This window comes from Muscardinus avellanarius (assembly GCF_963383645.1).
Source record: "Muscardinus avellanarius genome assembly, chromosome: 20".
NCBI lineage: Eukaryota > Metazoa > Chordata > Mammalia > Rodentia > Gliridae > Muscardinus > Muscardinus avellanarius.
In genome coordinates this window covers 9530052-9557158 of record NC_137806.1, presented here as the reverse complement: position 1 = coordinate 9557158, position 27107 = coordinate 9530052, and the positions used below count along the sequence as shown (strand labels likewise).

The following is a 27107-nucleotide window of genomic DNA, read 5'->3' as shown; positions in this document are numbered from 1 at the left end:
CAGGCCTCACATTTTGTTTTCTTTTGCTTTTCTAACTTATAGGTTATCACAAAGATTAAAAGAAATAAATTTATAAAACATCTAGCACAGTGCCTAGAACACAAGAAATTTTTAAAGAAGAAATAAAAAGAAATTGTATTACCTTAGCTCTTAAAATGCTGCCAAGATCTTAGTATGCTTATACCAGGTGAGCATTCCTAATCTGAAAATCAAAAATCTGAAATGCTTTGAGTGCCAGCATGACCCCATTCGTGGAAAATTTTGCACCTGACCTTATAGGAGAGGTTGAGTCAAAATGTAGGTACAAGCTGGGCATGGCGGCACACACCTGTAATCCTAGTACTTAGGAGGCTGAGAAAGGAGAGCACAGGTTCAAAGCTAAAGCTCAGCAACTTAGTGAGGCCTTGTTAAAGCAGAAAATAAAAGAGGGCTGGAGGTGTAGCTCAGAGGTATAATACCCAGTACCACACACAAAAAATATATCTAGGCATACTGGAAGTATTGTGTGTAAGGCTATGTGCATATGTGTGCATGAAACATAAATTTCATATTTTGACTTGGATCCCAGCCCCAAGATATCATTCATATATATATATCTGAAATGCAAAACACTTCTGGTCACAAACATTTCAGATAAAGGAGAGTCAACCTGTAATTCTAAAATACGTACAATCCCAGAAATGCCTTGATCTGCACCAATACCTTGGACTTTCCTAAGACAGCTCTGTGACTTTGACAAGACTGTCTCCTTCAGTTAGCAACGTTCATGCGTCCAGTAAACCTGGCTAAGACCCTGGAGACCGCACAGAGCTAAACTGTCCATTTAGTTTCTTTACAAAGCTTTACCTTGCAAGGACACATTCCCATATTTATAAAAGTGAAACTCCAAATTGAATAGCATCTGAACTGAAGTTTTCTTTTCAGATTTCTAGAAGTTAAAATGTGTGACACATGCATCTATTTTCATCCCGTGTTCTTTGATTCCAATAGGAAAGGAAGGGCAAGGACTCCTGGGGCTGCCACTCAAGCAGAGGGAGGCTGCACAGGCGCTCCCCTTCCCTCCCAGGCTGCAGCTCTTGCAGGAGGTCTTTTGTGACACTGGGTTTTTGCATCTGTGAGTCCTGAATTTAATCTGATTCCTCCTCTCTTATCTCGCCCTCCTTAAATGTTTAAACACCTAGACATGGGGTCATAGCATGGAAAGTTGGAAGTTGCCATTCTTTAAATACAGTTTAAACTTGCATATTTGTATAACATATTTTCTTTCCTAGAAGAATTAAAAGTATAATCTATAGGTAGTCCAAAAATTCTGAGTATTTGACGATTTGAACTTTTATCAATGTTTTTAGAAGTTACAGAAATGAAGATCTAACAACTATTTTGAGTTTCATTATTAGTTACCAGTTAACTACCCAAGGTCTGCTTTGAATTGCCCACAAGACAGAAAGCAGAAGATAGAAAAATAAGCAGATACCATGGGATATGGAGAGCAGATGAGAATCATGAGCATTGATAAGCCGAGTAAACATGTCACAGCAAACGAGAGGGTCAGGGTTTGTTTTTGTTTTATATCCTTGTAATTTCTGTAATTAAAAAGGCCAAAATAAAGTTGAATTGTAGTAAACAAGGAAATTTACTCCTAGGTGACTAAAAGTACATATTCCCTGAGACTTAACTATAGTCTTCTATAATGGATTCAGATCAAATTTAAGAAGCAAAAGAGTAAGTAGAAAATTTAAGTCAGATCTTATATATGATAGTACCAGACACTTTTTATTGGATCCCCTTAGTAAGGTAGAATTATTAGAATATAAACTTGAAATAAATTTCAAATTATTAAAAAAAATTTGAATATTGTACTTGAGCCGGGCATGTGATGCATACTTGTAATCCCAGTACTTGGGAAGCTGAGACGGAGGCTCGGAGGTTCACAGCCAACCTCAGCTATTTAGTGAGGCTCCCTGCAACTTAGTGAGACCTGTTTCAAAATAAAGAAGCAAAAATAGGGGTGGGGTTCTAGCTCAGGGATAGAATGCCTCTGGGTTCAATCCCCAGTTTAAAAAGAAAAACTGTACATGAAAGTAGTTTTATGATGTATATTCCTATCATAGTTTTGGATTTTTCTTCTTCTCATCTGTGGTTTAACATTTGGAGGAGGAGATTCTGTGAATAGAACCCAGAGGCATTCTACCTCCCAGCTACGCACCAGCCCTTTTTTAACCTGCCAAGTTGCTGAGGCTGACCTTGAACCTGTGAGCCTCCTGTCTCAACCTCCCAAGTTCTAAAATTACAGGTGTATGTCAGAACACCCCGTTTGTGGCTTAACATTTACAGATTTTTTTAACTTTACGTTTTAGCACATTTAAGTGTCAACACAGGTTTTCATCTATAATCTGGGCATTAGCATTCCCATATTTGTCAGTCAGTTTCATAAGCAAAGAGTAAGTCTGTGTCCTCTCATTAAAGGCGAATTGCAAATGAATTAGTAATGAAGCATTGATTTTCTGTGGGGTCTGCGCAGCCCAAGACTGTCTTCCCTCACCTGGTTCTTCGTAACGTGCGTGGATGACGTATTCAGGTGCCTTGTTAACCAGATATCTGTCATGCTAACCTAGAGATTACTTTAAACATTTAAACTGGATATTTGTCATTAGTAAAATAGTAATGTTTGATGAGCACAAACTAATGCTATTTATTACTCTTTTACCTAATATTAAACTTTGATGACTTATACATGTGAAATTTCTAGAATTATAGGTCATTTGCCCTTTCAGGAAAAATGATACTAAAAATGACGTTCCTAGGCCCAAGTTCACAGTATCTAATCTCACAGTTTGTTCTTTACTGTCAAAATAAATCAGTTCTTTGAGTATAAAGTACTGAGTAACATAAACCCCATGTAGAAGGCAGAGTGACCTTGTGTTGTTGAACCAGCGTTGCTGAAATGTAAGGCCTCCCCACGAGGCCATAGGAAGAGGACCCCAGATGAGTTTCCTCAACTCCATGGGGACTGAGGAGCAGGCACATACCTAGCAGAGCTCCATCTGAGTGGCTGTCAGGAGCAATGGGTAGACGTTGAACTTTTAAGACTTGAAGCAGTTAAACTTGAAAATTGCATGTTGCCTTTGCTTTTGAGACCTCCATGACTTTTAAGGACCAGTATGCTAACAAAAACATTGTGCAAAGGTGGCTGCCATGGGCTCAGAACTCGCCGGATCTTTCTATAGCTTCCCGCTTTGCTGCTAAGGAGTGAAGAGACTGTAGACTGAGCTTAGTTCAGAGAGCGGGATACACACCCAAGCATCTTTGCCCCTTCTCAGTATCCCTATTTTGTTTTGTATAGTTACTAATTTTCAAAAATGGCGGGTAAAGATTGTAGGGTACCTGCAGATAACTTCATTCTGCATGGAAAAGATGCTTACCTAGCTAAATAACCATTTTAATCTCTGTATTAAACGCTTACTTTCTCTAATTTGTGGCTGTAGTCCAGGACTCTATACTTTGACGGTCCGCATGGCGTCTGTCCTAGCTGGCAGCCAGCTGAGCTGCCCTGTGTGCGTCTGCACTCGCTCCTCTTCCCCACCAGTCTCACCACCACAGTTCTCACTCTGGGCTTCTTTACATACTTTCCAGTGCTTTAGCCTTTATGGGTGGAAATGCAGACTTTCGGGTCTCACTTTAGATTGGGTTTGGTAAATGCAGCATGTATATTTAGGGGAAAGAGCCTAGGTCAGACTTTCCTTCTATAAGAAAAAAAAAAAGTGTGTCTTTATTTTTCAATTCAAATAAATGTGTAAATATATATTTTGAATAATTTTATAAAAATTTTATCAATAAGAAAATAGATGAAGAATATAAATATAATTATTAAGAACATAAAATGTAAAGCAATGCAACTTATAAAAACATTATTTCATAGTAAAGTCAAGATTAAGATGGTATAAATCTAATCTTTATAGGTTATAAACATCATTATCTCCAAATGAATACATTTAGAACCAGTCAGTATACAGGTAAGCATATACATAACCTTTTTTGGGGGGAGGGTACTGAGGGTTGAACCCAGGAGCATTCTACCTCCAAGCTATACTCCCAGCCCTATTTTTATTTATTTATTTATTTATTTTTTAAACAGGGTCTCACTAAGTTGGTAAGGGCCTCCCAAGTACTAGGATTATAGGCATATACCATCACACCTGGCTTATTGAAGGAGCTGATTGATTGAAGGAGCAAAACTCACTTATAAAATGCAGTCTATGTAATTCTGAAATTGGTTTACTATTTTAAGTCATTATTCTGGCAGCTGGCATATTCATATATATGTAATTTTTGTTGCTAGGATGTTGAGATATTAACATTTTATAATTAGGAGATTACTAAATTTAAAAATTTCATAGCAATTTGATAAAAGTAATTTATTTTATAAATATATATGTAACTTATACAAAATATAAATTTAATTATTGAGTTTTGTCTAATGTAATTTGAAAAAGAATTGAAATTGCATTGAAAAGATTTGATGTCACTGACAGGGACTGCGGTAGCTATTCCCAATTGCTTATTCTGTGGCCAGTGACAGATCCCAGGAATGGTATTTGAGAATACTCTTCATTTTTCTCTCATCCAGTCTACAAAAACAATGACTGTTTACTCATTGTTAGGGGCGCAGCACATGAGGTCATTAAAGGAAAGTTATCCTCACTTCCTCTTCAGTGTTTTACATAGTTGATTTCAGCTTCTAATTTAGGGCTAAGCCACCTCTGTTTCAACTGCCCTGTTCACTCCTGGTAGAAATCCACGTCAGCAGGGAGGAGCGGAGACCTACCGTGGGCATGTTCTTCAGTTAGTAAAGAGAGTTCTCCCAGCCACTGTTCTAACGTCCCTTCTTTGGCACTTACGCTCCACGGCACTATACCATATTAGTATAAGGGATGGAGGGAGATGTCTTTTTCTCTTCTTTCTTTTAATAAAGTGAGAGCAGAGATTTCTCCTTTTTAGGATACTAAAAAAGAGGGAGCTGAAGATATGGGAATTGATTCCCTTAAAACCAGCAGTGTTACCTTACCTCTTGTAAAGCCTCAACTTACTTCTGAATCCAGTAACTCCAGTTGGGTGGCTACTAGCATTAAATAATTCAATTCTGTGTATATGGCAGTTATGAAATGATCGATATCTACTGGCTATATTAAAAGGTGAAAAACATTTGGATCACTATTATGACTGTGCCATTGATTCTCAGGCTCTAAAACACAGCCACCCTGAGGAGTTCTTATGTACCACTGTGTAGAGACTTAGCAAGAACTGTTTTAGTGACTGTCACACAAGCATACTGGGTCATCACTGTTTTAATTTAGCCCCATTTCAGTCTGCTAGGAAACACCATTTCACTAATTTAGAACTAACACACCAGCCTGAAATGTATAAAGAAGTCAGCTGAACAGGGTGTGGTGGCACACATTTGTAATCCCAGCATTTGGGAGGCTGAGACAGGAGGATCGCAGTTCAAGGACAGCCTCAGCTACTTAGTGAGGCCCTTTGCAACTCAGTGAGACCCTGTTTGAAAAATAAAGAATAAAAAGTAAGGGTGGGGGTGTAGCTCAAAGGTAGAATGCCCCTGGGTTCCATGCCCAGTACCACAAAAGATTAAAAAAAAAAAGTCAGCTGTGAGACACTTGAGAATCCTACTAATTCCCTGGCATCGTCATGGAGTAGACCACTGTAGTAGACTGCCCAGTGGGCTGGACAGAGGAGGACCATGGTGCAGCAGTACTGCTAGCAACTGGCCAGCTCTCTGGGCCACCCTCTCAGAGTGGACACCTGCTGTCTCTTCAGCCTTCCTAGCTTAAGAAAACTTGTTACTGCCTTATCCCATGGTACAGGAATTCTAGAGGAGGTAAAAAGCATCTTTTATAGATTTGATGCCCTTTGACTCTTACTGAAGTCTTTCTATCCAAATTATTACAGCTATTTCTAGAAAATCACATGGCTGAACTAAGAGTGGTTTATCTGGGAATGATTCAGATTTGAAAGATAACTTTAAATAAATATGATAGATTGCCGAGAAGGCAATCTTAGAAAACTAAGGTTTGGGGTTTTTTGCTTTATAATTGAGAAAGAAAGAATTCAGTCAGCTATATCCCTTTCTTTGTGTTTTGTTTATTGCCAAATAGAATTACAAGTATAGCTTTAAAGCCTCAAAGGGATAGTGTGAGAATTTCAGACATTTTAACATTTTAAATTATAAGGCAAAAGGGCTTTTTAATATTAGAGTGCAAAATCATAAGTAGAATTCATTTTTAGTTCTCAATATTTTATACAATTTCAAAAATGAATTTTTGTGTGTGTGTGTGTGTGTGGTACTGGGGTTCCTGGAAACCCTTCTACCTCTGGGCTACACTCCTAGACCTATTTTATACTTTTTTTATTTGGAAACAGGGTCTCTTAAGCCAGCGAGGCTGGCTTCAAACCTGCGTGAACCTCCTGTCTCCACCTCCCAAGCGCAGGGATTACAAGCGTGCGCCACCACGCCCGGCCAAAAATGAAATTTTTTTATCTAGAAAAACCGCAACAGTTTGATTTGGTACACTTGCTTAAAGAATGCATCTTTCTTTCTTTTTTCTTTTTCTTTTTTAGTGAAAGATGATGACTGTGACTCAGATGCAGAAAATGAGCAGAGCCATGATCCTGACGTGGAGGAGTTTCTGCAGCAACAGGACACGGCGGTCATCTACCCCGAGGCACCCGAGGAGGCCCAGCGGCGGGGCACGCCCGAGGCCGGCAGCCTGGAGGAGAGCGGTAGGCCGGCTCACTGGCTTCCTTCTCTCTTTAAACAATTGTTTTCCTCTCCATACTTTTGAGGACCCAAGCTTACTGCAGGTGCCTGGTGAGAGAAATGTGTTTTACTAATAGGACATGGTCCCTGATAACAGGACAGAAGTAACTTACTGGCTGTTGGTGTCTGTGGTGGTGATGCCGGACAGCCATCCATGGACTGAGGTCGCAGCAGGCCGCAGGAGAGAGAGTCAGGGAGCCCGGTTGCCCTTGGATTCCTTTTTCACTCTTAGCAAGCAGAACATGGCCGTCTGCTTCAAAACATGCTGATTGGGACATGGTGGTTTTTCTGGATCTACTTTCGTCCACTCTGATATGAACACTCAGCGTGCATTAAGAACGGGGACACACAATAAAGAAATGTGCTCAGGCACTCCTGAAAAGGCTACCCTTCCAAACACAATAAACCATGAAAATACACGCAGATGTTGGAAGAAGTTTTATGCAAGATCTGTGCCAAGACCGGGAGGTGCTTGGAATGTTCAAAGATGCGTGAAGATTCACATCCTAAATCTGGCCTTCCTTCCCAGGGTCCATTCGAGTGAATAGATTTAGTGTAGTGCTCAGATAACCAGCTTCAGAGTTTCTGGAGTAAACTGAGGAAGATGGCGTTTACAAAAGAATAGAGGCTCTGAGGAAACGCTGCTGTATCTTTTCTTCCTTTTCTTTTTCTGGTGGTGGTACTGAGGTTCCTGGAAACCCTTCTACCTCCGGGCTACACTCCCAGACCTTTTTTTTTTTTAATACTTTTTAATTTAGAAACAGGGTCTCTTAATAACTGTATCATTTCTAAATCAGAAATCAACTATGAAAAAGAAGAACAGAAACAGAAGTTCCATTCTGGAATGGGCAGGATTTTCCCAACAAAACGTGTGCCAGAGAGAATCCGAGTGAACTGTGTCCCTCGTGCCAAAAGGGCACATTTGAAGAGTGTTGATCCCTGGCCCTCGAGTCTCAGCCGCGCCATTGCTGCTCTGTTGGTCTGTCCCCAAGTTTCGGGAGTTCAGCTCATGGTCATTGTCTTTGTAATGCTATAATGCCCTACCATTCCTACTTTTATTTCTTGACTGGTCCTTTCTCCTAAAGAAAATGCATGACCATTTCACCAGAAGAGGCATTAGGTTATGCAGAAATGAAAAAAAAAACCCTAGAAACTGTTAAAGTATACATGCATACATATATTTGTAAAACTTTGATGTGACAGAGCCTTTCCAAAGCTTTGATGAGAGAAAACAATGGGGCTGGTGTGGGGTGTGCGCTGTGATCCCCGTACTTGGGAGGCTCAGGCAGGACTCCAGGTTCAGGGCCAGCGGTGATAACTTAGCAAGACCCTGTTTCAAAATAAAACGGCTTGGAATATAGTTCAAAGGTAGAGCATCCCTGGGCCCAGTCTTCAGTAATACAAAAAGCAAGAAGAAACAGTGCAAACTAAAGATAGGTTCTATCACACAGATCTAAAAAGGTTAATAATCCTTATTAAATTTGTAAGTATGAATCAACACAGTAAAATTTCATAAAAATTTGAAAGCTATTCTGAATTAGTAAAACATCTGAATTATAGAATATGTTATTAATTTAGGTATTCACTACTTTTGTGTTTATAATGTAGTCTAGTAAAATACTAGTGAATATTCCAAAGCAGTGATGTCACACCATCAGTATCTGTTTACATAAAAGGTGATAATCCTCAGAAGCTCTTAAATTTTCTTATTTTCAATAGATGAAACATACCGTCTTTACTCTTTCCTCATCAGTTGTGAATAGAACTTTTCTGCAGAAGACTGAATAATTTTAAATTCTGAATCAATAACAAACAAATATAAGGGATTTTTCAGAGGTTTTATATCAGGTGCTACCAGTCAAAACTGTTTTGCTACCTACAGATGAAATTTAGGATATAAAATTAAAGAATTTTGTTTTGAAAAAAATTCATGGTCATAGATTCTTTTTTGAAGAAAATAAGATATGAAAAACTATGCTTAAATAATGTCAGTTCTTTGCAAAATATTACATTTTAGTATTGTCAGGCTTAGATGGTAAACTCTAATTCATCCCAAATGCCTTTATATTCTGGAAGATATATATATATATATATATATATATATATATATATATATATATAGATATAGATAGATTCATACCTATATATGACTTGTTCTTTTTTTACAGTGGCTTTATAGTATCTTTTTCAAACTTAAAGGAATGAACAGTAAATAAACAATACCAATAGATTCTGAAGTACAGTACAGTAAATATAAAGTATATTTACAAATGTAACCTACATCCTGATTTTTCTTTGGTTTTCTTTGTCCAGTTAACCATACAAAAGAAGAATTATGGTTTAGTGAAAAAGATAGAGGATCTGGAAGCCTGTGTCTGAACACTGACTTCATCATTTTCTGACTATGTGGCTTTGAATTATTTAACCTTTCTGAGCCTCACATTTTCTTCCTTATAAAGAGAGATAAGGATATTTTATTGTTTCAGGATCAAATAAAAAGTGGATGGTACAGTATCTGGCACCCAGCACAGGGGCTCAGTGGTTACTTGGTCTGAATATTTGAGGTTTTAAATATATAATCTCTCTCACAGGAACACCAGATGCATTTTCCCAGTTACTCACCTGCCCATATTGTGACAGAGGCTATAAACGCTTTACCTCTCTGAAAGAACACATTAAATATCGCCATGAGAAAAATGAGGATAACTTCAGCTGCTCCCTGTGCAGTTACACCTTTGCCTACAGAACCCAGCTGGAACGGCACATGACGTCACATAAGTCAGGAAGAGATCAGGTAAGTGGAACGGCCAGCAGTTTACTAACTCCCAAATGTGGGGAGCTCAGCACAAAATGAAAGGCAAAGATCTCTGTGTACTTAAAGGTTAAAAGGCTATACAAGATACTGTCTTATCAAAATGAATTTATATGTTTTACTGGTTTTCAGGTAAGATCCTCTCCATCTTGGTTTAATTATCTTCTTATGCATGACTAATATTTATCTAAGTTTAAAAGATTTCAAATTGTAGTCTTCAAAAATGTTCAGTGTAGGAAATAATGATTATATAAACCAAATAAATTATTACAAACCAAACAATAAAATTTTAAATTTATTTTTCTTTAAACCAGTAATACTTTATTCTCAATGTAAGCTACTGTGGTTTTTTTTATCATAAGAGAAGTTACTTCCTTAAAGAATCTGAAATATACTTATACTCTGAAAACTCAGTTTCATATGATTTATTCTGTCACTGTGCCCCATTTTCTAGAAGTATAAACCAAGCCAGGTATGGTGGCACACACTTGTAATCCCAGCATTTGGGAGGCTGAGACTGGAGGATCGCGGTTCAAGGACAGCCTCAGCTACTTAGTGAGGCCCTTCATAACTTAGACCCTGTTTCAAAATAAAGAATAAAAAATAGGGCACGGGGTGTAGCTCAGAGGTTGAAAGCCCCTGGATTCCTTTCCCACGTGCCTGAGGCTTGTGCCCCCCACCAGTGCTCCAGCTTCTGGTTAAGGACATGAGGGGAAAAAGACCAAGAGCTCTCTGGGCAGGAAATGTGGCAGGAGGGCGAGCTGGATGGGCCAGTTTGCAGAGAGCCCGAGCAGGAGGCGTCCGGCTGAGCCCTGGAGGAGCTTCCAGTGGGACGGGGAAGCGTCTGAGGGACCTAGATCTGCAAACATCACGGGTGTGCTACTTGGGTGGTTGGAGAGGCAGGAGAGGCGCGGCGGGGGACCTGCTCCAGGAGGACGGAGGGAGCTCAGAGCTCAGAGCTCAGCAGTGCCCAGGCGGGCTGTTCACAACCACAGGGGGCGAGCTGGGTGTCCTAGCACTCGGTCTCCGCAGCCCCGTGCCTGCCACCTGGCAGCATCAGAGGCCCAGCTCATGGTGCCAACACAGGGGGAGGTACGGAGGCAACATGAGAGTTGTCGCTGTGCATTCGGGTAAAATAGGGTCTGGTACCCAGTAAGTGTCCACTCTCTTCCCTTCCTGTGGAGACAGGATGGGCGATTGAAGTGGGGGAGCTTGGATCCTCAGTACCTGAGAAGGCTTTGGAGGGTGGGCACAGTCTTCACTGTCACAGCTGGGGAGAAGCAGGCACTGGGCTGTGAGCCTCGCTGAGCCCTGCTGAGAGCTGGCTAGAAGAGTCCTGATGGAGCCCTGACTTGGGCTGTGTCGGGGAAGAAGGGACCCTTGGAGACCTATGAGAAGAGATTTGATACAAGAGTCTAGCTGTGCTCTCATTAGATTAACTGAATACATTTGAAATACATAAAAATGAGAATGAGAAAGTAGGCAGAAAGTTGTCATAACCCATATTTTGCCGAAAGAATGGAAGCTTTAAACTATTCGCTTAAAGGAGATGGTGCAGTCCTGGCTGTGGTAGGATGGACCGCCCGGCCCTTCCTTCTTCAGGACTCTTTCTTTTATTGAGTAACTACTTTAGAAAAACTCTTCAATATTCTTGGACTTTATTTTTTTTTCTGTAAATTCAAACAAAGACAAGGTAATCTTCAGTTCTTAGTAAAGTATATATCACTTTAGTTTTTCTCAATACCATACAATACTATACTCAGTACTATACTGCCTAATAAAATGTTTAATTAAACTGATTTAATTAGAAAGTGAAGGTTTTTCTTTATGTCAGAATTCTGTTCCTACTATCACCAACCATTTAGGTAATGATTCCAAGTGTTATATTTTTGTGACTATAGTTTGAGGCCTTTAAGAAACAAAAGTCATCAAACTCACCCGAAATATTACTCTTAGCAGATTAGATATTCTTTATGTCTAAGGTTATTTTGCTTCACAAATAAAACGCCAATTCTTTCTTGCAGAGACATGTGGCGCAGTCTGGGGGTAACCGTAAATTCAAGTGCACTGAATGTGGGAAAGCTTTCAAATACAAACATCACCTGAAAGAGCACTTAAGAATTCATAGTGGTAAATATTTGTTTTCCTTTTGCACCCTGAATATCATAACATTTGTGGTAATAAATAAGTCTGTGATAATGTGATCTACATATATGAACAAAATCTTTCTTTTAGGATAATGATTAATATGGAGAAATTTCGTTTGTATTTTACTAGCATCTCAACCTTCAACTAATGTATATAAGTAACCTCAAAGCACTTAAGCTTCCTCATGAATATTAATTTAATTCCCCCTAAAGAAATGATATTTGCAGAAATGAATAGGAGTGGGTAGGAAGGGCCTGAAGATGAGAAATCAGGGGAGGTTGGAAGGGTCCCTGGGCAAGGACAGCATACCTGAGAGAAAGCTGGAGCCTGGAGTGGCGGCGCATACCTGCCATCTCAGTACTAGGGAGGCTGAGACAGGAAGATGGCGGGTTCATGGCCAGCGCCAGCAATTTAGTGAGACTCTCAGCAACCTAGCCAGACTCTGTTTCAAAATAAAAACTAAAAAGGGCTAGAGTGTAGCTTGGAGATAAAATGCCTGTGATTTCAAACCCCAGAGCCACAAAAGAAGGGAGGGCGGAGGGAGCCGCCATCTCTTCACGTTTCTACCCCAGGTCATTTTCCAAATCATTACCTACAAAATGAATAACGGGTGATGAAAATACGGTGTAGAAGCTTATGAAAAACAGTGAAAGCTGCGTTTGCATTTCTTTCAAGATTCTACTTGAACAAAATCTTATAAAGAAAACTTAGTAGCCTCCCATATTGCACTCTGAAATCTGTTCATCTGTTTAATGTTGGTATGTTATTTTAGATTTAAACAATCTTAATGAAAAAAATGTTAGCCAATGAATGGGAAATATGAATGTATGTTAAACATCACCTAACTCTGTGAAAAGTATTGACATTTGTATTTCACAAAAACTTCCTACAAAAAAATGTAGTTAGGTGGCTTTGTGGGTTGTGGCTGATGATATCTATTTTCTGTTTTCACACTCCAGTTTTAGAATTGTTTGTATTGATCATTGACGTTAACTCTCAATAAATAAAGCTGAAGTTAACACCTGAAAATGCTCAAACCAAGCCAGCGTGGTAGCACAGGCTTGTAATCCCAGTGCGTGGGAGCTGAAGTAGGAGGGTCACAGGTTCACAGCCAGTCTCAGCTAGTTAGTGAAGCCCTCTGCAATTTAGTGAGACCCTGTTTCAAAATTAAAATAAAGTAGGGTGGGGGGAGTATGGCCCAGAGGTAGAAAGCTACTGAGTTCAATTCTCAGCACCAAAAAAGAAATACTCAAACTAAAATTCCTAAAAAAAATTATATGCACACATTGACTAATATTTCTGAAACATAGAAGTTATATTTTGCAGTCTGCCACAGTATCCTATTTCTTAGCTTCTGGGCTGTGAAACAATTGTCATCAGTAGTAACATATTTTTAATAGCCTACTAGAGATGACTGAAAGTTGTTAATACAGCTAATTGAAGGGGTTTAAAAATGTTGAAACTGGGGTAGGAAAAGGATATCAAAATGGAGTAAGGTTTATTACTTACTCCATTAAGTAATCTTCCAAGTAGGCGGATCATATCTTCAGAGACTACAAAGCCAGGTAGCACAGATCATACCAGAGGTCAAAATGCTGGAGTAGAAACAAGAAGCTGGAATTTAATTGCAAAGCCCAGCATTAATATTAAAAAAAAAATCAGTCTCCATGAAATAGTCATTTTGGATATAAGTTGACAGTATCCTAAAACTAATACAAAATTAGTCCAGATCATGGGACACAAAACTCCCATGCTGTACTATTTATTTATTATATAGTTATTATCTGCCATATTAAAATTATCTGAGGTTTGTATACCTTTAATACATGAAGTGATTTTAATTTAGAATTACATAAGGAAAAATTAGAAAAATACAAAGAAAATTAAGAAAAACTTTTTTCTGGTACTAAGTCCACAGAAAAAGTTACCCTTTGACACAACATGAAGAGGAAAGAGAAAATATAATTTACATCATCCTCAGAAATATTCTTAAGATGGGCATGGTGGTGCATACTGGTAATCCCAGCATTCGGGAGGCTGTGACAGGAAGATGGTGATTCTTGGACAGCCTCAACTACTTAGTGAAACCCTTTGGAACTCAGTGAGACCCTGTTTCAAAATAAAGAATAAAAAATATGGCTGGAGGTGTAGCTCAGAGGTAGAATGCTTCTGGGTTCCATCCCCAGTACTGAAAAAAAAAAATTCTTAATACAGCAGAGAATTGGATAGAGTTTTCTTTTTAAAATCAGATTCTTCCATAAAGCCAGTGATATTTCACCAAAGTGCAGTTTAGGCAAAGCATCTCTCCAGGGCGGACACTGGATGCAGTCCAGGTACCAAGTTTCCTGAAGGTCTGGTTTATGCCAAGGGAAGGTTTTCGAGCAGGGCTGCCCAACTGCCAGCCCAGGACTGATGCCAGGCAGCAAAGAACGTGCTGCAGGTTCTTGAAGAGAAACCTCAAATAACACTATGAGATAAGATTCTCTTCTTTCCATTTGACTGATGAGAAGTGGAGGCCCAGAGAGCTTAATTAACTTGTCTGGTGTACCTCAGCTAGCACGCGCAAGGCGAGACTCTGCTGGCGCATCCTGACCAGTGCCACGGCCTCGGCCACGGCTTCAAGATAGAATGGTCTGTATCGTGGCTGTGTATCTTTCTACCATCTCTAACAGGAAAACACTCCTGTAGCACTTCTAAAAATAGTATGAGTGAATTTAAAAGAGAGTTACATTAGAACACGTCCCTTGTCTTACACCCATGGGAACCTGACCTGATGGTATTTTGAGGATTGAATTCCATTCCAGGCATCTCACTGGAGAGATATTGATAAACTGAGGCTACCCAGAGGTGTTCTGACAAGCAGTAAGGGGTCTGAAAACCGTATTCTCTGAAGAACGTCTGAAGGGCCCAGACACGGTTGATCTGCACAAGGGAAGTTTAAGGACACGCATGGTAGCTCCATATCAGTTTGAAAGTAGGGCTTATAGAAAAGAAGTCAGACATGTTCTGTGTGGTATCCTAAAGGCCATCTAGGTCAGGAGCTAGGCATTGTAACAAGCAGGCCTGGATCAGTTCCCATTCTGCCTCTCAGAACTGCTTTTTAGAAGAATCGCTAACCATGGATGAGAACATGTGAAGGGCTTTGCTAGACAATCTCATATAACTCCTACGACAATCCAGTGTGGGTGTGTCTACATTTACACACCAAAACCCAGGCTGGGGAGGGCTATGGCAGAGCCAGAATTTGAACCCAAATCCATGGTCCTCTGCAGAAGCAGACTAGACCCTTCCCCTGGGCAACCCCCAGCCAGCGGGCTCCCTCGTGCTTAACCAAGGAACTTACCAGAGGCGAACTGACGCCAAAGACAACATAAAATGGACTCTTTGCAAAGGAGTCTACTAGAGGGAGGGTTTCTCAGATCCTTCCAATTTTAATGCTAGATTCCTTAAACCATATTTCTGAGAAGACAGAAATATGGTTACCTTTGCAGTATTGAACTTATATTAGCAGGTCTTACTGTGCCTTTCTTAGCTGCTTTTCATTCTTACAAAGAAAGGAGAGAAAGAGCTTTATTGTAATGCTGAGCAAACAAGTTAACATCATCACATTGCATAATTCTACAGCTAGGCACCATTTGTCTAAGAAGGACTAATGAGCGTCTCTGTGACCTGCACAGTGACAGAGACAAAGGACAACTGGCAGGCGAAACTAAGAAGTGCCCACCTTACTGGAGCTGATGATCTGTAACCTGCAAATTGTAAATTCATGAGCTACCACTGTCAGAGTTAAAATGAAAAACTAGACTGCATCTTAAAAATTACCAATGTCCCAGGAAATCAATGTCTTGTGACTCCAGACTCCCAGCAGATTAGGGAGGCCTTCACAGTCTTTTCCTAGGAGCAGCTTTGGGGAGGCCTCCACAAGCAAGAAGTTTCTTTGATATCATGTCTTTCCTACCCATTTACCCATGGTATAATGTGTTTTGATATAAAAATAGTTTTATCATACCTACCCCAGGATGCTTTGCATACCCAATAGAATTTATATCTCTGTGGATATATGCATTTCACTTTAATAAGTGATTATAGCAACACTTTGTAGTAAAATTTTTCTCCCATTAGGAAAGATCTTATCCAGGAAACCATACAGATATGGGATTTGTCTAAGCCAAGGGTAGATACACACACCTGTTCAATCTTACAGGAGATTGCTTACTTTTCTTCTAATATCAATTTCTTCTACATAGAGTTGAGTTAAGAAAATACTAAAAATTGTATAGGTTGGTGAGACAAGATAAGAAAAATACTCAGGTAGGATTATTTTTGGTGTTTGAGAATTATTTGCAGTTATAAGGGTTAGCAAAAATGCCTTACACATAGGATTCTCTGATCCACTCAGATGAAGGTTTTACTGGTGCTTATGACATTTATTTTGTTTTTGAACTTAAGATTTCCATAGGCATACATGTTAGTGTAACCTGGTATTTCTTATTTCAGAGGACATGTGGCTATATAAGCATTCCTACGTGACCATTCACTGGATGTAATTTTCTCTACTTAGGAGAGAAGCCATATGAATGCCCAAACTGCAAGAAACGTTTTTCCCACTCTGGCTCCTACAGCTCGCACATAAGCAGCAAGAAGTGTATCAGCCTGGTGCCTGTGAACGGGCGGCCCAGGCCAGGGCTCGAGACCGCCCAGCGCGCCTCGCCGGCCCTCCCCGCATCCCCCGGCAGCCCCGCCCGGCCACAGATGCGGCAAAAGACAGAGAATAAAGCCCTTCAAGGACAACTTTCTGTAAACCAAATTAAAACTGAACCTGTGGATTATGAGTTCAAACCCATAGTGGTTGCTTCAGGAATCAACTGTTCAACCCCTTTGCAGAACGGGGTTTTCAGTGGTGGTGGCCCGTTGCAGGCGACCAGTTCTCCTCAGGGTGTGGTGCAAGCTGTTGTTCTGCCAACAGTTGGCTTAGTATCTCCCATAAGTATCAATTTAAGTGATATTCAGAATGTACTTAAAGTGGCAGTGGATGGTAATGTAATAAGGCAGGTTTTGGAGAATAATCAAGCCAATCTTGCCTCCAAAGAACAAGAAACAATCAGTGCTTCATCCATACAACAAGCCGGCCATTCTCTCATTTCAGCCATCAGTCTTCCTTTGGTCGATCAAGATGGGACAACCAAAATTATCATCAACTACAGTCTCGAGCAGCCTAGCCAGCTTCAAGTTGTTCCTCAAAATTTAAAAAAAGAAAACCCAGTCCCCACAAACAGTTGCAAAAGTGAAAAGCTGCCAGAAGACCTCACTGTTAAGTCTGAGAAAGACAAGAGCTTTGAAGGAGACAGCACTTGCCTGTTGTGTGATGACTGCCCCGGCGACCTGGATGCGCTTCCGGAACTGAAGCGCTACGACCCTGAGCGGCCTGCTCAGCCCCCGCCCGTCCCCGCCCCACAGGCCGAGAGGCCCGAAGCCTCTGTCTCAGCAGGTCCCAGAGACGGCAGCTTGTCTCCCAGTCAGCCACCTTTGAAGAACCTCCTGTCTCTCCTGAAAGCCTATCATGCCTTGAACGCACAGCCAAGCGCAGAAGAGCTCTCCAAAATTGCCGATTCCGTAAACCTGCCGCTGGACGTCGTTAAAAAGTGGTTTGAGAAGATGCAAGCTGGACAGATTCCCATGCAGCCCTCCGAACCATCTTCTCCTGAACCAGACAAAGCAAATGTCCCTGCAAAGAGCGACGGTCCACCTCAGTCCACAAGCGCAGACGAACCGCAGGACAGCACAAGTGCACACAGTCCTCCAGTGTTACCCGCAGAAGCAGCCATCAATGGTTCCAGAAGTAGTACACCCTCCCCGTCACCTCTAAACCTGTCCTCAGCCAGAAACGCGCAGGGTCACTCGTACGCAGCAGAGGGTGCCCAGGAAGAGCCGCAGGTGGAACCGCTCGATCTTTCACTACCAAAGCAACACGGAGCACTGCTGGAGAGGCCAGCTGTCACCAGTGTTTACCACAGCAGTGTTCATTCTGTCCAGGAGGAGCCCTTGAACTTGTCTTGCGCAAAAAAGGAGCCACAGAAGGACAGTTGTGTTACAGACTCAGAACCAGTTGTAAATGTAATCCCACCAAGTGCCAACCCCATCAACATTGCTATCCCCACAGTCACTGCCCAGTTGCCCACAATCGTGGCCATTGCCGACCAGAACAGTGTTCCATGCTTACGAGCGCTCGCTGCCAATAAGCAGACCATTCTGATCCCCCAGGTGGCTTACACCTACTCAGCCACAGTCAGCCCAGCCGTCCAAGAACCAGCCCTGAAAGTGGTCCAGCCAAGTGGGAATCAGGTAAAACAGACCCTGTCCCAAACCTGGTTAGCAAAATGCCAGTTTGGCTCATCTCAGTTAACTTTTTCTAATTAAAAAGAAAACAAACCCTCAATCACAGTCAAGTCAGCTAGGCGGTTACAAACTGCCATGTACGAAGGAAATAGCCGTCCACTTTAACTCATATGTGGTATTACCAGTTGCTCACGAATTCAAGGTATTGGTAGGAACTCAAATTTAAAGTGTTACTACTGTGTAAAATGATTGACACATAGCTAGAGACCGAGATGAAGTCAGGAACGAAAAGGAAAGGAAAACTGAATGAGCATTAACTGGATTTCTGTTTTGTATTTAAATTCACAAAATTAGCGATGATTGTTGCATTATGATCATTAATAAATGAAAAACTATTCCTATTCACAAGTTCATACCAGGCTGACTTAGCTATCACTAAGTATTAGTACTAATACCTCTCTTATAAAAAGCTTTAATTAAATAAACAAGAAGTATACAAAGAACTTATGAATTTATTAATCATTTTATTTATTTATTTACTTTTATTTTTTTTTTTTATTTATTTGGTGGTACTGGGGTTCCCGGAAACCCTTCTACCTCCGGGCTACACTCCCAGACCTATTTTATACTATTTATTTGGAAACAGGGTCTCTTAAGCCAGCGCGTCTGGCTTTGAACCTGCGCGATCCTCCTGCTTCCGCCTCCCAAGTGCGGGGATTACAAGCGTGCGCCACCACGCCCAGCTTTATCGATCATTTTATAAGCTGTGAATTAGTGTTCAGTCATGACTATAAATGAAGAAACATGGCTGTGAGGGAATTTTAAAGTGAGAAAATATGGCTGTATATGTATTTTCCTTTCCTTTAAAATAACCCAGGCTGGTTCTATGTAGAGGTACATTGTTTCTTGGTCATGGTCATGATTTTTTTGTGTAGCTGACCTTGATGTTCCCCCTTGTGTTTTAACCATTTACTGACTGAATCAAATGAATATGAGATGAATATTTGATCTTTAATACAAATACTTGCTTTGAGTAGGTCCAATTTATAATAATTGCAGTATCCTGCTCAAATGTATATTTGCTGCTTTTGATTTTCTTTAACTGCTACTAATTGGGTTTTCTGAAATTGTAGTAACACTTTAAAAAATGTTCACATGACCAGTGAACTTATCTAAATTTTTAGTATATAGAACACTTTGCACCCTTTTGAATAGAAGAAAAAAATGAGCCACTTTTAATATTTCATGTATCATATGACTCTATCACAAAGGAAATGAAAGTGGAGCTCCCTCTGCAGCTCATGGGTGGCCCAGACGAGTGCCGGTACCTCTCCTGCTGGCCAGTACAGAGGTGGCGTGGGAGACGCTGAGCTGTTAGGAAGTGTGTGGGCTCTGAGGCAGTAGGATGGAGGGCTCTAGAAAAGAGCAAGCAGGCTCCCTGCAGCATGACCCGTCTACAAGGGAGCCTCTGCCCGGAGTTACCTCCCTGAGATTGCCTGGGTTGTTTGCATTCTGCTAGAATTCTAAAGAGCCGTTTTGAGTAGCCAGAACTCCTGTTTAAAATGCAGACCCTCACCAGTTCTTTTTTCTTGCTCCATAAAAAGAATAGAGCAAACCTCTCTTCAAGGAGACCACAGAGACTAGTTCAGAAACCTCTGAGCCGGGCGTGGCGGGGCTCACTTGTGATCCCAGCATTGGGAGGCTGAAACAGGAGGATCTGGGTTCGCAGACAGTTTCAGCTACTACTTAGTGAGGCCCTTTGCAACTCAGTGAAACCCTGTTTCAAAATAAAGAATAGAAAATGGAGCTGGGGGTGTTGCTTGAAGGTAGAATGCCCTAGGTTCCGTCCCCAAAACTGAAAAAAACAAAAAACCTTCTAAAGTGCTGGAAGGTACAATTTACAGGCCACTTTTTAAAAATGAACCTTAATATTTGATTAATGAAACTCATAATTTAAAAACAGGTAAGTGATGTAGTTAGAAATGAGTGATTAGGCCATGCGCAGTGGTGCACACCTATAATCCCAGCTACTCAGGAGGATGAGGCAGAAGGATCACAAGGTCAAGACCAGCTTAGGCAATTTAGTGAGACCTTGTCTTAAAAAAAAAAGTGTCTCAGTGGTAGGGTGCCCCTGGGTTCAATCATTAGTACCACAAAAGTGAGAACGTTTGAAATGTTAGAGATAATTAACAACGTTATGGGTTAAAGCTCTCCCCGCATTCTCATCAAGTCCCCATGTTTTGACACTTGGTGTCCCTTCTCTTCAGTACCAGGGGTGCGTGCGTTTTGGCTCAGTGCGGCCGCTGTCCAGGTTGACCCCACCTCGGGGCCCATCCGCAGGGAGGAGGGTCTGCCTGCTGTGCTCACATTCTGAAAGTCCAGATCAAAGTAGTTCTTTAACTCAAGCTTTGTTTTTATCTCTTGCTTATCTTTTCACTTGAAATTAAGTCTCTCTTCTCCTTCCCCTCAGGATGAAAGGCAAGACACTAGCTCCGAAGGGGTCTCCAATGTGGAGGATCAGAATGACTCTGATTCTACACCACCCAAGAAGAAAATGAGGAAGACGGAAAATGGAATGTATGCCTGTGACTTGTGTGATAAGATATTTCAAAAGAGCAGCTCATTATTGAGACACAAATATGAGCACACAGGTCAGTCATGAACACAAGCATAATATTCTTTCAAAAAGTGCCTATGAGCCGGGCGTGGTGGCGCACGCTTGTAATCCCCGCGCTTGGGAGGCGGAGACAGGAGGATCGCGCAGGTTCAAAGCCAGATGCACTGGCTTAAGAGACCCTGTTTCCAAATAAAAATATAAAATAGTTCTGGGAGTGTTAACCCGGAGGTAGAAGGGTTTCCAGGAACCCCAGTACCACTAAAAAAAAAAAAAAAAACATAAAAGAATAAAGTGCCTATGAGATGGTATACCCAAAATGCTAAATTTAAAAAACCGAAGTTCTTGGAACTATTTTTTGGTTCTTTTCATAATCTTGCCACTTTCACGGGTCTTCCTGCTTCTGCCTAGAGTTCCGCTGTGCATTTGATGTTTCTTCTGTTCCTTTAATGACTTAATTCTCTAAGCTAGAACAACAATTACCTCATCTGCATCCATGTACTGCACACTTATGCTATATTAATACAAATACGGGGCCCCAGGGGATGGGATCTGGCCTCATAGAAGAGGACACTGCTTCACTTGACGGTTTCAGAGAGATCTTATACTTTAGAAGGAACTTCTGCCCGAGAGATTGGACAGGATGATTCTAGGATGATGCCTTGCAACTCTGAGGTTCTACAGTTCTCCTAAAACAGTAGGCTGCCTCCGGGATTATGAAGCCTGGCTGCGGCCACATGTGGGCCTCCGCTGGCTTTACTATGGGCTGTGAGCTAACGGTATTATTTGTGGGGAGGCTTTTCTTGTTGTTTTGGCTTTTTATAGATTTTTAATCATAAAAAAATGAAAAGAACTCCAACATTTATGGCATGTAGAAATAATTTAAAAATTTAATTGCAGCATCCCTAAATGAAGTTTTATTGGGACAAAGCCATGACCATCATTTGCATGTTGTCTGTGGCCACTCTCCTGCTGCTCTGCATGGCAGAATCGAGAGGGACGACAGAGAACACGAGCCGGCAGAGCCCAAGCTGTTTGCTCTCAGGGTTTTAGAGAAAACATTCGCCAACTCCGGGCCTGCTTCCTCCTCCAGCGGGGTGCTGGTGAATGCTAACAGCTGGTCCTCTGAGGGAGGGAGTCCCTCCCTCGCAGTTCACTGTCCATAGACGCGCCCACCGGGGCTGACTCCACGCCTGCCTGACGCAGCCTTTAGTCACCTTGAAGAGTTCCTGGTAATGGCAGTAGACTCTTTCTAGCCAAACATAGCACCGCTGCTTCTCTCTAACACAGTTCCTGGCAAGGGCTGGCCTTTAATCCTCCACCCCCACCGGCCTTTTTGGCTACAGTAGCTACATTTATCTCTCATATTCTCATTAACTATGTTGTTAGTTCATTCCCTCTTGTGAGAAGAGATGCTGAGAACTGTTTTCTACGATCCATAGATTCAAAAATGCGTGTGGCGGTGTTCAGGCAGTCCCTGGAGTTGGAAGGAGTGTTAGGGAAGAGAAAGGCAGCTCTCAAAGGAGCCGCAGCGCTCCTCTCTGATGCTTCACCAAGACCTGAGGAGCATGGCCTTTGGCGTTAGGGAGTTAGTACCAGTGAATAGCAAAGTGAAGCCTTGCATATAGAAAACACACTGCCCCCCCCAGATAACTCATTTTTAAAACCGTTCAAGTCAACTGCTCGAGCACTGAGGGGCCTTGGCCGTGGCACCCCCGGCCCCGGCCCCCGCTGGCTCTTTCACTGGGGCAGTGTTTCCCAAGCCCGCACTCTCAGCAGGGGCACAGGAGCATGCTAATGGTTTGTAGCTTTCTTAAGGACCTGGGTCTATAAATGGACTGTGTGAGTTTTGTCATGTGTAAAAAGAATGTACGAGCCATTAAACTTTCTTTGGGGGCAGAGTTGTGACTAGGAACAAAATGTCTAACAGGGGCCCTTAGGAAGGGAAATGGTGACGACCAAGTTGAGAAGCCCCATGTGCCCAGCACGGCGTTCACGGCGATGGCTCACGAGCGGCGCGTTCCCCCACCTGCGGTCAGGACGGCTCTGCTCAGCCTCTCCATCCTTTATGTAGTTCCCGTTGACCATATCTGCGCTGCAAGCAGAGTGTGGAGCATGAATTCGTCTTACATAAAAGCCAACCATATTACTTTATAATATGCCCAGAGATTTGGGGGATCTGGAAGTTTTTAAAACGTGGAACTATAAAGCTAACCTCCCACAACCTCGTGCCGTGGCGCCCGGCCGGGAAGGACCTGGCTGTGGTCCGCTCCCGTCTCACGCCTCGTTCTTACCTTGCAGGTAGAAGACCTCACGAGTGCGGGATCTGCAAGAAGGCATTTAAGCACAAGCACCACTTGATCGAACACACGCGGCTGCATTCCGGGGAAAAGCCCTACCAGTGTGACAAGTGCGGGAAGCGCTTCTCGCACTCGGGCTCCTACTCCCAGCACATGAACCACCGCTACTCCTACTGCAAGCGGGAAGCTGAGGGAGCCGAGGGCCCGGACGGCGCCCCGCAGGACGAGCCAGGCCAGGGCCAGGGCCAGGGGCAGGAGCAGGAGCAGGAGCAGCCCGACTCGGACGAGAGGGAGAGCTTGACCCGGGAAGAGGAGGAGGACAGCGAGAAGGAGGAGGAGGAGGAAGAGGAGGAGGAGGAGGATAAAGAGATGGAGGGATTGCAGGAAGAAAAGGAAGGTGAAAACCAACAAGGGGAAGAGGAAGAGGCGGAGGAGGCAGAGCACGAGGAGGAGGCAGAAGCTGAAGGTGGTGCGGCGGGGAACGGAGGAGCCGTGAGCCACGCGGGCAGCATGGGGCAGAAAGCCAGCCAGAGGAGCGAGCAGGTGTCTGAAGAAAGAACAAATGAAGCCTAAGCGTTTTCTAGAAGGAAAATAAATTCTAATTGGTAATGAAGTTCATTCTATATTATCCCTGCTTTTCATGGGAACACAGTACCTATATACTGTGATTCCTGTTCACTACTGTGTAAAGTAAAAACTAAAAAAAAATACAAAATACAAAAAAACACTCAAAAAAAAAATATCCGGGTGTGCCTGAACCTCAGACCTAGTAATTTTTCATGCAGTTTTCAAAGTTAGGAACAAGTTTGTAACATGAAGCAGATTAGAAAACCTTAATGACTCAAGAGAGCAAAGATTTAACAGGTTAAAGGAAAATGATTCATTAGATAGGTATCTGGCATTGTTTTATTTTATCAGTATTATCACTCTTATGTTGGTTTATTCTTACGCTGTATAATTGGGAGAAATTTTATAATTTTTTATTGGTGAACATATGCTAAATCCGCTTCAGTATTTTATTATGTTTTTTAAAATGTGAGAACTTCTGCACTACAAAACTCCCTTCACAGAGAAGTACAATGCAGTTCAACTGTGCTGACTGCCTTTTATAAGTTCAGTCCAGAAGGTAGTGATTTCTAACGTAGATGTCGTGATAGAGCATACTCTCACTTAAAGTGTATTGCTAGCCTTAAGGAAGCAGCCGCTGGAAGAACTGATGTTTTGTACTCACGTGATTTTAAGTGGAGTTGAGAAGATGGTCGTTGAGTGGTGATTGCAGGGACTACAGTGTGGGTGCTGAGGACGGCACCGTCAGAATCAGTGTTCGTGATTGTGTTGCGTAGTGACGGGACAAAGGACCGACGTGCACCTGTGTCTCCCTCGGCCTTAAGCAAGACCTGTGCGCGGGAAGTGCCATTCCTCGGTGTCCAGGCCCCGCCCTCACTCACTGTGGCCTAAGTAACTAGCATTTGTGAAGCTTTCTTTTTATAAATATCAAAATTCCCAAATAAAACTTAGAACCACTGACTCTGTCAGAGAAACTGAAACACTGGGACGTTTGCCCTTTTACTCCCTCAGTATTCGTTTTGTATTAATTGACTTTCAGAATTTCTCTACAGAAACAGAAGGGAAATGTCCTCATCTGCTCCCCGTGCTTGGCTGCAGACGTGGACGCCGCCTCTCGGCTCGTAACTGCTTCCAAATGTTAGTTATTATGGACCCAGCTCATTAACAACATTAGCTGAGTTTTACCTATCAGTATTATTTTATTTCTTTTAGTTTATAGATCTGTGCAACATTTTTGTACTGTATGTCTTCAAACCTGGCAGTATTAATACCCTTCTTACTGACATATGTACTTTTAGTTTTAGAAAACTTTTATATTTATGTGTCTTATTTTTATATTTCTTTATTTATTACACAGTGTAGTGTATAATACTGTAGTTTGTATTAATACAATAATATATTTTAGTATGAAAATTTGGAAAGTTGATAAGATTTAAAGTAGAGATGCCATCGGTTCTCTTGAATTGAGATTTGATTTAACAGTGTTATGTTAACATTTATACTTGCCTTGGACTGTAGAACAGAATTTAAATGGGAATGTATTAGTTTTACAACTACAATCAAGTCATTTTACCTTACCCAGTTTTTAATATAAAGCTCTTAAATTTTGAAATTCACTGTGTGACTAATAGCATGATGCTCTGCAGTTTTATTAAGAGATTATTAGCCTAACCATAAAACTCATTTCCTTAGCAAGCCAGATTAGGACTACCTTATATAACAGTGTTGGGAACAGTGTTTAACATTTGTGCCAATTTGTTCCTGTATTCCTGTGTGTAAGTCACCAATCCAGACCTTCACTTTTAAGTTCCTTGTTACACCATGGTCATTTTCTAGTTTTTTACCAGACTCCTCCCCATCTCACAATAAAATGCATCAACAAGCCTGACCTGCTGTCATTCTTTGGATCATTGCCGAGCTTTGCTTTGGAAAACTGTGAAGCGGGCATCGCGTGCCATCCTGTGCTTGATTCATCTGAGCTGCGTTAGGGTAACACTGTTGTACATTCTCCACGAAATTAGGGTGTCCCTGTGACGGGACGCCTCTGAGAGCCAGAACTGACAGCTGCAGCCTCTGCGGAGGTCCTGTCCTTCCTGCACCTGGGCCACGCTGTGGCCTGAGGTCAGGCAGGGATGTGGGGCAGGCGCCAGTCTTCTGCGCTCCAGGCTCCCGCACCTGTCCCATCACAGCCCCGTGCTCTCATTTCTGTTCGTCCCCTCCAGGAACGGGGGCCACGCCGTTGGTCACTCATGGCCCCTGCCTCCCACAGTGCCTAGCTCTAGTTGTTATGACAGATATTTATTGAATGGAAATAGAATTTGCATGTTTACAGAACTCAGCTATGCTTACATATTTGTTTTACTTTCTAATCCCAGAATTTATGTTAAATGATTCCAGCAGTCTAATGATTTTCCTATTCAGGTCTTATTAAATGTTAAGCTTTTAATGGATATAATAAATTGCTCCTTTTTCTATTGCCTTACTGTTATGATTTATCGAGTTTATTTCTAGGCATCTTCCTGCTGCTTAACTTGATGGTGTACGGCCCAGGCTGTGGAGGCTGTGGATATGGCTACCTCCCTTAGGAGCAGGAGAAAAGCCCTGTTAGACTCCCTTATCTTAGGACCCACTTCCTGCTCTCGCCCCCCGTTTCCAGGCGCGCCTTATCCTCAGGTTGCTCGATTTCCTCTCGCACTAAGATTAGGTCTCCACTGAGAAGTTCACTATACAGAATTAGAACATAAGAATAAGTAACCCTTTGGGGGATCCACACTGTAATAGCTGTAATTAAAAACTCAAAGATGATAGTGCTTGATGGCACGTATGGATAAATGGCTAATAAGGGAATTTATGCATTATCAGATGTTTTAAAAAGTAAAATACATGTAGACTCTTTCCAGTATTCCCCAAATTGTGTAACAGTAATACCAGTGCCGTGTTATGCATTTGTGCCAAATAGAGGAGTTTTGCTGCCATGATCAAAACTAATTTTTCACGTAAGCCTTAAAACTACAAATAAAAGATAAGTGCCCATGAGTCACATACATAATCAGTAGCTGAGTGAAGATATGAATTCAGGTTTGTTCAACTCCAAAATCCATACTCTTACCTGGCATCTATCCCATTTCCTGTCAGAGCGGCTTGACGATCTGCGCTTAAACTCAGGACCAGCCGTAAGGAATCAAATAGGAAATGTCCATAAGACCAGTGGTGGAAGAGTGGGGAGGAGTGTGGTAGAAAAGTAGAGAGGGGCATGAGGTTTTTCAAACTGTGTACAAACTTTAAAAACAACTTCAAAAATAGTACTATTGGACAAGCAATTGAGTAAGTTGGCATGGAAATGTAATCTTAGATTTCACCTCTTAAGATTCAAAGGGAAGGCTATTAGGACAATCAGTATATGAATTTTTTTTTCTCTGATGAAAAACTATGAAACCCACAAGCTTCAATCCTCTAGTGAGCAGGAATATATTCTGTTCAGTAGCTGGAATAGACAGT

The 27107-nt window shown here is 41.8% G+C and overlaps 1 protein-coding gene across 1 annotated transcript in view; it reads left to right on the top strand.

Moving 5' to 3' along the window:
* The window catches only part of ZEB1 (zinc finger E-box binding homeobox 1), a gene marked incomplete at both ends in the record, with an annotated part of 163024 nt that extends 139409 nt beyond the window's left edge, over positions 1-23615 (top strand). The window contains 8 exon segments of the mRNA XM_080717062.1: positions 991-1014; positions 1017-1046; positions 6634-6795; positions 9424-9626; positions 11669-11774; positions 16354-18134; positions 20599-20783; positions 23048-23615. Of these exon segments, the coding sequence (XP_080573188.1) occupies positions 991-1014; positions 1017-1046; positions 6634-6795; positions 9424-9626; positions 11669-11774; positions 16354-18134; positions 20599-20783; positions 23048-23615 (3059 nt within the window).
* Between the last annotated feature and the right edge of the window lie 3492 nt (positions 23616-27107).